This window comes from Syzygium oleosum, unplaced genomic scaffold, assembly GCF_021117445.2.
Source record: "Syzygium oleosum isolate NSW1041296 unplaced genomic scaffold, Sole_v2.1 Sole_v2.01, whole genome shotgun sequence".
In the NCBI taxonomy this organism is placed as follows: Eukaryota; Viridiplantae; Streptophyta; class Magnoliopsida; order Myrtales; family Myrtaceae; genus Syzygium; species Syzygium oleosum.
In genome coordinates, this window is record NW_026607485.1 from 29,712,412 (window position 1) to 29,725,775 (window position 13,364).

The 13,364-nt window shown below is 39.4% G+C and overlaps 1 protein-coding gene across 1 annotated transcript; it reads right to left on the reverse strand.

Moving 5' to 3' along the window:
* Positions 1-7,023: 7,023 nt before the first annotated feature.
* On the reverse strand, positions 7,024-9,752 carry LOC115685243 (1-aminocyclopropane-1-carboxylate synthase 3-like). The gene is made up of 4 exons (XM_030610275.2): positions 9,556-9,752; positions 9,142-9,273; positions 8,851-9,011; positions 7,024-8,358 (listed from the first exon to the last, which is right to left on the reverse strand). The coding sequence occupies exons 1-4, from the start codon at positions 9,703-9,705 to the stop codon at positions 7,389-7,391; spliced, it is 1,413 nt and encodes a 470-aa protein (XP_030466135.1). The 5' UTR covers positions 9,706-9,752; the 3' UTR covers positions 7,024-7,388.
* Positions 9,753-13,364: the final 3,612 nt, after the last annotated feature.

Sequence of the window (13,364 nt, forward strand, 5' to 3'; positions counted from 1 at the left end):
TGTCCCTAAAAGGTTTGCTAAAGCAATACCATCAAAGATTCTTAGTGTTACTGTCTCGTTGCGATGGCGATGTCTTAAAGTGCAATGTCGGAAACAGGTTCTCTTCTGTTCCTGCCTAGTGCTCTCTTCCTGTTTCCCATTTTCATCTCATTCTTTCCCCAATTATCAGAATTATTTGGAAATAATTGTATTCTTAGCCAATTGGTCAACAGTGAAATTCAATCCAATTTCCCAAATTTGCTTATACTTTTTGGGGCCGATTCCTTCTTTGTTTATGGAATCCATAAGGCGGTGGCATTTACAAATCAAGGGCGTAGAATAAGATATTTTCGATTTGACAAATGAAGTCACTTGTATAACAACCCCCCCTAAATTAATTTATTTAAAAAAAAGGGCACAAAAAACAATTTCAAATTGTCAATGTAAATTACCAAATTGAGGATTCGCAATGACGTGAAGAAAGTTTCCTGCCGCCCCCACAATATTAGATTTTCTGAACGAATTAGTTTAAGGAAAATCAAGTTGACAAATTTATTATATTTGTGTACTAAAAAGGGGAAAAAAACAATAACATAAGAATCATAAGTTGTAACGTAGCTTAGCTGACCACCAGCAAATCCTGGCGGTTCCCATGGCACGTGCTCTTGGTCAATTAGAACACGAAAGTCGACCAAAATTCCCTCTATGATTAGTGGGTTCTTCTTTATATTTGTTGAGATCTCATGAGATTTGGCCGGTTTCGAAGTTTTAATATTTGATTTGAATTTTTATATGAATTAAGTAGTTGAGTTGAGAGCTCAAGAAAAATAATTAAAAAGATAGGAGAACTACTTTATTTTTTGTTATGTATTAGAATTGATGATGTACTCCTAAATCATATCTTGTATCCACCAGATCTTTCGCTATCTGTTAGATTGGCACCTTAATGGATTTTAGCAATTTAAGCATTTTCCAATGCGGTTAGCTGCATATTATGCAGCTTAAACAAAAAAAAAGTAAAAAAGAATTGCTTTTGCATAATAGATAAAAGCAATTAGGATTAAAGAAAGGGTAATCTGGAAATGCTTCCCTTTCCATATTTTTCATCATCCTAGGAAATGTCAACTATAGGGTGGAAAACTAGGTCTTGATTCTTTCACAAAATTGGCCAATTTACTGAAATAAATAGTTAGAAATTCTAGAGTAGTTAAGCTTAGTTTGAAGGATGCCGCTTAGTGCGGGACTCTCACGAGCATCTCAATATATTTCACGTGATTGATGTTTACCTCGTTTAAATACTTCGACGGTTGACAAGTGATTCACACATCAGTACAAGCACGTACGAGGTAGCAAAATCTTCATACCGCTCGAGTAGATGATACAAATTAAGAATTGCATAAAAGATCAGTTATTTATGTCAAGATCATATAATGTTGTTAAGCTTTGATCATAAATATTTATCGTGGGTTTTTAGCGATTGATATTAGATGTTTATAGAAAAAAAATTCTTCCACATTTTTCCAAAGTTGGCTTAGTTGGTTAGAGCACGGGGGATTTCCAGCTTAATGACTGGAGGTCATTTGTTTGAATTCCACTTGCTATGTACAGACTACTGTGAACCACCTGTATAGGCCAAGGTTTGGGCTTAACCGATTTGTGATATTTGCAAGATGTTTCATGGAGCTAACTAGGCCACCTACAAAGTCCCAATGTTTCTAAGCTCGTATCCTAGATTATGTAAAACAAAGATTCCAAACCAAGAGGGCTTCCGATGCTGGATGAGGAGAACGAGAGACCACAATATATATAAAACTATATCTATATCTGTACAATAGGCAGTCCCTCACAAAATTACTTGGTATCATGATACGATTTTCTAAGTTAAATTTTTTCAGACCCTTTTTTGTCTCCCCTATGATATTTTCAACATCTTTAGTCTTAGGCGAAAGTTCAGTCTACACATAAAGTGAGCGTTAGAGTTATTAATTTTGAACCACACTTTCATCTATTGATCTAAGTAATTTGAATAGTTGGCAAGGAACTAAATGGTGGAGGGAGACAATACAAATATAAAGGCTATACGCACCTCATAGACAAGTGTATTACGATGCTTTAACACCTTTGTCACGTACAAACGGGGCCGAGAACAACATGTGGAATTGATGAACTATAATAGAATAAAATTGGGGCAAAACCTGACTCTAAACCGTAATAGAATATCCAACCCAAAAGTTTGAGCTATTGGGTGGAAGGAGATCATGTGTGCATAAACCTCATATAATCTTTGTATACAAGCAACGTGGGACATTTAACACTCCATGTGGGAACCGGATTGAGTATGCTCAAGTGAAACTGACGAACAGAAAGTTGCACATACAAATATTTAGAGCAGAATCTTACTCGAATACTATTAGAATATCCAACCTAAAAACTTAAGACAATAGGCTGAGGGAGACAACATGAACATAAAGCTCATATTGATGAGGGTTTTACAATTTTTTTTATGTCCATATAGTCTTTCTCTACGTAATATTAAGTTCTTCGTGAGATTTCATGATGATTTACTAGCTTCTTCATTTATCAATCATTTTTCTCAACGGATTCCATATTATGTAGTTGGGCTATATTTTTCTTCATCACCGATCAGGATGCAGAGTCTTTTGTTAGAGGGAAAAGTCAATAGACCACATATAATAAATAAGATTTATAAATTAAAATAGTAAATGTAACATTTTTGTCCTTTTTTTTTGTCAAAGAAACATTTTATTCATTTCCACAGATATACAATAAAGATACGCAGTCCAACTGCAAACCAAAATAACAAAACAAGTTTCAAATAAGAATCAATCATTTTTCTCATTGGATTCCATATTATGTAGTTGGGCTATATTTTTCTTCATCACCGATCAGGATGCAAAGTTTTTTGTTAGTGGGAAAAGTCAATAGACCACATATAATAAATAAGATTTATAAATTAAAATAGTAAATGTAACATTTTTGTCCTTTTTTTTTGTCAAAGAAACATTTTATTCATTTCCACGGATATACAATAAAGATACACAATCCAACTGCAAACCAAAACAACAAAACAAGTTCCAAATAAGAAGATGAATCATTATAACAAGGTTATGGGCGACACGTTCAAAGAGCAAATCTGGAAATTCTTTAAACCAAAATCGGCGGCCAATCACCGAACTCGTTTTCAGTAATGAGCACACACCGAAATTTCTATCTATTGCTATGACTTTGCCTTTCGGTGGTGCGTGCCTAGGTTCAACATCCCTAACACCATCGCCATGCAGAGTAATAAGATTGAACGCGCACTGATCTGACACCTATGAGAGCGAAACCTTTATAAAACTTCTTTAATCTCCTTCAAAACTAGACTTGTACACCAACGAAACCCAAGGAAAGCGAAACCCCAAAATCATATACGCAAAAAAACCCCAAATCTAGCAATCCATAGGCGGTTTTGGTTGGATAGAGCGACTGTATATTGCACTTGGATGGAGCGCAACCATAGGCGGTTTCAAAACAATCCAACTGACATTCAGATTATTTTGGCGAAGGTGCAGAAAAATGTAAGAGGTAGAGCTTCGCTATATCAAAAAATCAAACCTTCGCAAGCTAACGTTATTTTAGCTACTTTATGGAGACTTCCTACCTCCATATTCTCGAATTATTAGTACTAGTTGTAATGCTGGGGAATGCCCCTAAGCTGCTGTACATCATCTGTTATATACTACTTACATTTTACACCAAAAAAAAAAAAACCCCCAAATCTAGACTATGGGAGAGAGAAACTTCTAGATCTAGCCAAGATCAGAAGAGAAAAGCTCCTCAAAACAGGAGGAAAGCAATAAAAAGATAAAAGAGAACCAAATTAGCCAAAGAAAAAGGAAAAAGGGAGGGGAGGGAGAGATCCAGCTCAAACCCTCCCCTCTATGGAGGTTGAAGAAGAAAGTTGTGTGAAAATAAAAGGGAGAGAGGAGAGAACCCTACATTTTTGTCCTTGATAAAATAGAATGTGAGCAGATTTTTAATATAATGTTTAGCAATTAAAACCGGCAAGGTCATACATCTATTTATTGCAACTGCTGTGGAGGCAATATGACAAAAAAAGCAAGGAAATAGCTAATTTTTACTTTCTCATTAAATTTGTGGGGACATTATTGGAAAATTTAAAACAAATCACAATGTTAATATAAGTATTTAACAAATTGCCTCCACATCTTGCCTAGTAGATCCGTGATTGTACTTGATAAGAGGAAATGTCTTCTAACTTAGGGGTAAGCAACCAGGTCAGTTCAATCTGGGAGTCAAACTGAGCTGGCCATACCAGACCGCTAGTTCGGTTGGGTTCCCGAGTAAAAAGTTTGAGAACCAACTTGATCGGTTTGGTTCTCGGTTCTTGGGTTCACGAGTAGAACTAGTTTTGAACCAGTATAAAACCAAACCCTACAAATCTCTTAATTGAGAAATTTTGCAAAAAATAATGAGGTTGAGCCTTTTAACATACGTAGGTCATTAGGGTGTCCTAATTGAGAATTTTTGAAAAAATAATGCATTTTGATTGTGCAATTAAAAAAATGAAACACAAAAAGAGGTCGGCTGATTCTAGGGTCAACTCTAGAACCGGCCGGTTCGGTTTCGGGACGGTTCTATTGCCGATCGGTTCAAAGGCTGGTTCGAAAAACTTGGAATCGGTCTAACAGCTAGAGGCTAGAGTCCCATGGTTCCTAATCTACAACCTACCTACCATGAAACCGATTAGTCCTACTTCCAACCATCCTCTGAATAGGGGGTCACAAGGTATGGTTAATCAGACATATCACTCACTCAACCCTCTCTAAGTTTTGTTTGCTATGAATAAGCCAAATTGGCCTCACCATTTAGTGGTATCTCACCATTATGTCTGTTATTTTGTTCACTAATCCCTCAGCAGCTCACATGTCTTGTGACCCTATCGTCTACTGTTTAACCATAATCTCTTCGTTATTGCAAAAGGTGTCGGACTAGGAAGACAAGTAGCAAAAAGTGGGTAGGCTAAAAAAGGCCCACAGCTACACCCCATTTAGCCTTCGTTTTTACTGGTCCGACATGCATTAAAATTAGCTTAATTGATATTGCTCGTGTACTATAGATACGGTGGCCAAATGGGTCGGCAAATCCGTGTGTGAACACGTGACCTTGAGATTATCACCAATTAAGAGTTTCTTAACTACAGACCAACCATTTGATTTACAAATCAAATGATAAATTTCATCAATCGTATAAAAAAACACTAAGATTCAGATTCGAGTGAAGCCTTGCCAAATAGCCGCAAAAACGCGTAACTTTTGTGTCAAAGAACGATTTAAGCGCCGCTTTTTACGAGAAATATCTAAGCAAAAAAAACTTTTTTGACTTTTGAGCGATTGGCAAGCAAACTTAAGATCCGAGCTTTGCGTATGGGGTGAAGTGACTTCGGAAGAGCCCAGCCATTTCTTTTTTTTCTTTTTTTTTTTTCTGAGTAGACATCTCATTGACTCTTTGAATTACTTAGGGAAGTGAATAATAAAAATCCTCAATAATATTTTTCTTTAGAAGATCAAATCATAGCCATAGTCTTCTCTTCAAATATAATGTACACCTATATGTGAAATTTGTTTTATAACTTAAACCGCGTCCTTCACCATGCGATGGATAAAGTCAGTTGCTCCAAAATATCACATAGTAGATATAATAAAACGGGTTGAAAAGTTTAATTGTAGTTATCGCTCTTTTTCAGCCCCAAAGGGAGGGTGGCACATTTCATACATTCAAATTTTATGTGCTGGTTTAGTATTTATTGAACTGAAGATGTTAATTTACCTTCTAATTGGAGAGGATCTCAGTGTTTTGTTTGTACACCCCTTCATAATAATCTAGATTTTACTCATTGGAAGTTGAAGAATATATGTTGATCGAAGGACGTGGGTCATCTACCTCGCACAGTACTTAATTGTACGTATTGATGTCTAGACCCATTTCAAGTATCAACCTAACTCAGGCTACGGACCACTGAGACCCCAGGCTTTACACGACACCAAGGTCGTGTGACCCCAAGCGCTCCTTGCTTGAGGGAGCCAACGGTCCAATCTAGGCTTGCCCCCATGTCACTCAATGCCGATCACACCTGCATAGGAAAGTGAGGGTGAGGGAACATATGGAATTTAGATAATTTGTGAGGGCAAAGTTGGAAAAATAAAAATATATTAGCCCCTGAAGCAGCATTCCGAGGATGCTCGAAACCAATGCCAGGTGGCAATTGCATTGGACTAAGCGGCTTTGGAAATGCTAACTTTAGCTCAAAGATCCCTTTGAAATTATATTGCCAAACACCCCAACTTTAGCGCAAGGGCCTCTAGAGGGCCCAAGTCTTTTTGCGAATACCGAACCAAACGCACCCCAAGTTCGAGTCATGATCGGGAGTCAGAAGTCGACAATCCGAAATCGCCTTACTCAAATAGAGCTTGGCATGGCTGTCACTATAGCCAAGGGGTCAAGGGCAAAAGCTACAGTGTCTTGTTGGGAACTCATAACTTTTGGAGACCGAATCATTTCTCCTTTTATATAAAAAGACTTATCCCATGGAAACTACATTCTTGATTAGAAAATGTGTCGGTCGCTACCCCCACACATAGATATGCTCTTTTGACATTTTGGTGCGTCTCGCCCCTCCCACGAAAAAGCCATTACCCCCAAAATCGGGGTTAAAAATAATCAAAAGCTCCCCCTCCTTCTCGCACGGCTAAAACACCGTAATGAGTCGCATGATGGAAACATAACTCCCGCTAAAAGTCGGTCGATCAGACACTTGTATTAATTGTCGGCCGCCCACCACCGTCGGCAGCAGCCACCACCACCGCCTCCAGGCCGCGTATCTCGCCCCCCCCGCCATTCTTGCACACGACACAATCTCTTATTAGTCTTCAGCAGCAAGACATGATATTCTATTCGTGGGTTTTACTCGTCCAATGAGTTGATTTAAGAATGCAAGCACATGCCATTAATGCAGAAGAAAAAAAAATAATTCTATTATTCACGGAAGAACTCCAAACTCTTACACTGCTAATCCAGATGGATAGAGTGCATTCTTTGCACTGGCAAAGAAAATTAGGAAATCACCCCAAAAATTACGACGACAAAAGCGAAAAAAAAATGGGAAAAATACATCACCATCACCTTCTTCTGCAATGTAAAGGTTGTTGTTTTATGTCTAAAAAACCCTAATGAAGATTTCCACTTAGAGTGAGCCTCATCATGAACTCTTTTCCATCTCGGTCACGTGGCTTACCCATGATACACGGTGGGACTTCCGATCCGGTTCATGCAAGAATCGCTCCAAGAAAAAAAAAAGAAGAAAAACAGAGAAGTAATCGCCCAGGCTATCGTTCGCCGGCCTCGCGGTCGTGGAACGGTAGCCGGAAAACCCACTTGGAAAAAGATTTCTTTCTTGAATTATTCTTCGAGCTCCTTTGACTACTAATGACCTTATCGCGGCCTCTGGAGGCAGATTCGACTAAGGCCTTGATGCGCCGGATGGCGATCTCGAGGGTTTCTTCGGTCATGTTCGCGAAGCACACTCGGAACCATCCCGGTTCGCTACAGTGGCACGACAACCCCGGCGAGATGTTCAGCTTAACGTCGTACACGATCTTCTCCCACAGCTCAATTTCCGCTTCGAAAGTGTTCGAACTTAACAGGTGTCGCATGTCGACCCAGGAGAATAGCCCCGCGTTGCTCTTGAGACAGCTTATGCCCGCGTTCTGGAGGCCCGAGACGAGCAAAGCGTGCCGTTTTTTCAGCCTTTTCTTGTTCTCGGAGATGTAGTTCTTGGTGAACTTCTTGTCCGAGAGGAGCGCAGAGAGGAAGTATTGAGTCTGTGACGAGACAAGCCCGAAGCTTGACATCTTGGTTGCCGCGGCGACGATCGAGTCGTTGTTTGAGTATATAGCTCCGACACGAAAGCCCGGGAGGCCGAGGTCCTTGGAGAGGCTGTACACGACGTGGACTCTATCCCAAACCTCGGCTTTCTCGTACTTCAGAAGGACCTCCATGATGCTTGTATAGTTTGGAGAGCTAAAAACGGTGCCCGAGTAAATCTCGTCGCTGACAAGATGGATTTGCTTCTCAATAATGAAATCCATGAGGAGATCGAGCTCGGCTCGGGTCATTGTTGTGCCGAGCGGGTTTGAAGGGTTGGTTACGAGGACACCTTTGACTTTGAGGTTACGGTTTCGGGCTTCTTGATAAGCTTGTTGGAGAGCACAAGCAGTGATTTTGAAGCCATTGGAGCTTGTACAGTGTATCGGCACAATCTCAGCTCCGGTTCTCCACTTCAGGTCTCTATCAAATCTGGAGAACATAGGATACACTTAAATAACTAGAAATTCGAAGGAAAAATCAAGCAACCAGCCGGCTTCATGCATAAGCAATGACTAACTTGACATTGTTGCAACAAATAAGGTCAAAAATGGAGGAAGACATGGATTTATCTTGAAGAAGGGTGGCGGCCAATGCCAAAGATGACCCGAAAAAAAAAAAAAAAAGCTTGTTGCCAGAAAATACTAGTGCAAGTCCTATCATTGTTTGCTTCGAAAAATAGCTCGAAAACGACATGACGTGTGGCACATGAGGGTCTGTTCGTAAAAAAAGAACACGATGTGATTGTTCGAAATTGACATGAATATAGGAAGGAAATAATCATTTGACTCGTTGTAAATTCGATGTTACATATTTTCCAGACATATCTATATTCATTAATGGCATGGCCTGAAGGACAATAATGCTAGTATGATATATATTCCAACACAAATAGACAGCAGCACGCGATAAATGCTCACGTACCCTGGGTAATATGGGGTGGGAATGAGAATGGCGTCGCCGGCTTCGGCGAGGCAGAATATGAGAGTCTCGTTCGCAGAAGTTGCACCCGCGGTCAGAACTATCTTGTTCGGGTCAAAGCTCACTTTGTTTCCTCTGATTTCCTCCATGAATTGCACCAATGCCTGCAAACGTTGCAGCAGCTAAAAGTCAGCATCAATGTATACGAATACATATACATATATTTATTTGTATATTGTTGACATTTCTTTCTGATAAATATGGAAAAAAACGGGGCATTATTATTGTTCTTACTTTCTTGAACTCGGGAAGGCCGTGATAATCCTGGAAGAGCGCGAGCTCCCTGAATATGGACTCCCCATTTCTCTTGAACCCGGCTATGTCTTGATTTTCGGACAGCCATGATTCAAGAAGATCAAACGAGAGCTGCACGAAAAGAAAAAGAAAGGAAAATATAAGGAATGAAGTTAAGAACGTGTGAACGCATTCTGACAGCGACTATCGAAAATGAAGCGGCCGGGGACCTGACATGCGATCCAAACATTTATTAGAAAGTCCAACTTTTTAAGCGTCAATTCTACGGTGACACAAGCTTGCTATCTTGCATATGCGAAAGCATTGACGTATTTCTTTTTCTCCTACGAATTCTGAATGTATATACTTCAAGGGAGAGAGAGAGAGAGAGAGAGAAATGGTATTATGCGATACCTGATTCTCAGCGAGACCCATCTGAATGATGCCCTGAGGATTCCGGGTTTGGTCGAAGGGATTCTTCTCGTACTCCTGCCATCCCAGGAAGTACGAGGAACCCTGGCCGTGAGAGTTGCACGTGGCTTTCCCTGACAACTGTAGCCTCATTCTTTCTATTCCTTCTTCTGGGTTTCTCAGAGTTTTGATCTTTTAGTTCTCACAGAGTATGCAGATAGCGAGAGAGAGAGAGAGAGAGAGAGAGAGAGAGAGAGAGAGAGAAGCTAATGTGCTGAAGCTAGGCTGAGAGACTTTGGAGAGTGTGATGGATTGCAAGTGTTTGACGAGAGAGAGAGAGAGAGAGAGAGTGGGTTGGTGGGTTTGGAGTGGAGAGGTCTATTGCAATCTAAACATATATATAGGTATTTTTGTGCGTGAAGAAAATTTCGCCGATGGTTTGACCGTTTGAGCAGAGAGAGAGAGAGAGAGAGAGAGAGAGAGAGAGAGGGAGTACACAACTCTTCTTTACCATTTCTGTAATGCAACGCGCTTCTTCCAACCCAGCTTTACTGTGATGTCGATCCCAAGTTCCATTTGATCGAAGAAGGGTTTTGTCCCATGAATTATATAAGCATCGTAACATCACCGAGCTCAATAGCACAATAGTAAAGGAGTTGTGCAGAGTGCCTTCCCGTGAGACGGTATCAAAGTTCGGACCGTGTCGTGAGCAAGTGTCTCCCCGGTCAGGCTTTCTGTTCTGGTCATTTGCTACCTCGTGCGAGCCGACTTCTGGACTCGTTATGCGCCGTTAAGACTGTAATGACGGGCTCGTACACCTACGGGTGGACTGAACAGTTACGGCTCGATTAGAACATTCTGTCGCTAGTGTGGAATCTTTTGTGACAATATGTATAAGAGGGTAGCCATACCAATTGTTCATCAATAACCTTTTCATGGGTGAAAAAAAATTATAAGATACATGTAACTATCGATAATTATCGTGTAATACTTCATCAATAAAAGAAAAATATCTATGGTGCGCTTTCTCCTGAGGGTTATGCAGTCCCGATCGCAATTGTCATTTTAAGATGCGTCCCACAGTCATGGCTGTTAGGTAAGAACTAACAATTTTAGCCATATTCAGCAAAGTGTATATAAATACATAACCCGACTCACGACTAACGTATTTCATAAATGCACAGCTTTCTTGTCCAGTGTGCACCTAAAATTGATAGTTCACACGGACTAGTCTAACATTTAAACTAAAGTAGGCAGTATACTCGATCGATTAAAGATGAGATCTCTCGAATTACGAGCTCGAGAATTGGTTGATAATCGTACTGCATCACGCATTATGATTGGCTTGTCACAACACATCAACGAAGCTTTTTAAGTCATGAAATTGTAGTTTATTTGATTATTACCCTAACGGGTATTCATGAAATAAACAACCAACTACATTTTACTTAAAACGTAAGATGTATATAAAAAGAAAACCCTAGAAAAAAAAATCAGTGTTCGTGCTAACCCTATATCGATAAAAAGAAATCTATGATTGTCATGAGCTGGAAATAATTAGATACGCACCGGAGATTAATTGCTCAAAATAGGGTTAATGATACAATGTTAATGTCTCAGCTTGACATAACTGTTTAAGGAAAGAATTTCTCGAGCTCTTCAACTGAGTGGGGGAGAGATTACACTGATAATTACTGGGATTGGGGAGATTTTCTTTGCGGAATGGGAAGAAAGAAACAAAAAGATGAAGACTTGGTGGGGCAAGAGAATGTAGCGTTGGGTCTAGACAAAATTACCGACACATCTCATTGGAAATGGGATTTAGGGATCCACATGGTCCATGCTATGGTTTGGAACCCCGAATGCTACCCGGTCCCATTTGTCTCCTCCAGTTGTATTGCAGTGGTCCATCCCACTCATGTCGACCTTTTTTTTGTTTTGTTTATTTTTTGTTTTATCTTGGAGCAGGTGTTACGCATACTTAATCGGAAGTGTTTCGGTACACTAATTACACATAACACGAAAAGGAATGGCCCTTTTTTTTACGGGTTGTTTTTCTCACTTTACGAAACTTCTTTTGACCGGTCTTTTCGATTGGCGATTTACACATACGGGCACTGCCCGTGTTTATTTATAATTCATTTTGCAGGTGGGTAAGTTCGTTGTTGTTACATACTGATTAGAGATTCGATTCGAGAGAGTTTCATGCGACTAAAGATGAAGGAAAACACGGTTACGTTTTCTTTTGTAACAGAGGCTATTAAACTTGTACTTAATTTATTGCTCATGGCTTTAGTAAAGGCCAGCAAAAATGCTTTCATGTGAAGTCAACCCTTTAGAATCTCCTAATGGCAACAAAGGATGTAACCATCCTCTCTCCAACAACTATCTGTTTAAAAAACAATATGTTGAGATGTGCTGTTGAACTTGATATGTTTTTCCAAAGTTGAACCTTCTTTTTGGAAAGAGAAAAAGCCACAAAAAATTTCAAACTATGCACACTATGACACATTTATCCAAAATATTTTTTTATGACGTAAAAAACCCTAAATCTGTACCTATGTGACACATATACCCTTCGTCAAGGTTCCGTTAAATGATTTTTCAGCCAAAATAACGCAGTCTTTATTTCACTTAAATAACGTGGGAGCCATGTCAACACTATATGATTTATGGCGTCCATGTAGGCTGATTTTTAACGCTTCCCATTGGGAGAACTTTGACGGAGGGTAAATGTGTCATACAAGAAAAAGTTTAGGGTAAATATGTTATAGTGGACATAATTTAGATTTTTTGGTGGCTTTTGCCTTTTTAGGAAAAAAAAGAATTAATTCTAACTTGGTTTACCAAACTTTTTGTATTTTTCTTTTTGCAAATCTTGAGGAAAAATTACTAAAAAAGTCTTAAACTTATTGCAATTGTTTTAATTCAGTCCTAAACTTTTTTTTTTGTCAATTGAGTATTAACCCTTTGCATAATTGCCAGTTCAATCCATCTAGCTAATTTTGATCGGAATTCGCTGACGTGGACGCCGGCCGTCCTACGTGGCACAGCTGGCGCTGACATGGACACTTTTTAAATAATATTTTTCGTAATTTTTATTTAATTTTTATTTTTTTTCTTTTCTTTTTATTTTTTTCTTTTCTTTCTCTTTTTTTTCTTCTTTGTCTAGCCGGTCACCGAACCTCAGCAACTGGTTAAAGGCAAGGGCTGGTGAGGACGAGGTAAAGCCTCACCCAGAGACAGCAAGGTCGGCCTTGCTAGTGGTCGGCAAGGTCGACCTCACCCTCGCCGGCCCTCACCTCTGGTCGGTCGCCGAGGTCCGGGGACTAGCTAGAGTAAGAAGGAAGGGAAGAGGAAAAAAAAGAAAGAGACAGAAAAGGAAAACAAAAATAAATAATAAAAAAAATAAAAAATTTCAAAAAATGTTAAAATATTATTAGAAATGTCCACGTCAGCACTAGTCGTGCCACGTAGGGAGGCCGGCGTCCACTCAGCGATTTTCGGCCAAAATTGGCTAGATGGACTAAATTGGCACAAATGCAAAATGTTTATAATTCAATTGACAAAAAAAAATGTTTAGGATTGAATTGGCACAATTGCAATGGGTTTATGACTTTTTTTTATAATTTCCTCCAAATCTTAATCATTGCCAAAGGAGCAAAGCAGATCAAATACTACTTCCCTACGAAAAGATTGTCAGCTTCATAAAATTTTAAAATCTAATCCTCAACCTATCATGGAAATCCAACTCGTACAACCAAAGATCCTTGGCATTTCAGATTTGCAATTCTTGGCTCCATTCAAATGGA

What these genes read in the sequence shown, in the direction of transcription:
- LOC115685243 (XM_030610275.2), bottom strand. Translation starts at nt 9,705, where the DNA reads ATGAGGCTACAGTTGTCAGGGAAAGCCACGTGCAACTCTCACGGCCAG. An exon ending in TGGGTCTCGCTGAGAATCAG is followed by an intron (nt 9,274 to 9,555) that starts GTATCGCATAAT and finishes CTTTTCGTGCAG; the next exon opens with CTCTCGTTTGATCTTCTTGA. An exon ending in GCCTTCCCGAGTTCAAGAAA is followed by an intron (nt 9,012 to 9,141) that starts GTAAGAACAATA and finishes CAACGTTTGCAG; the next exon opens with GCATTGGTGCAATTCATGGA.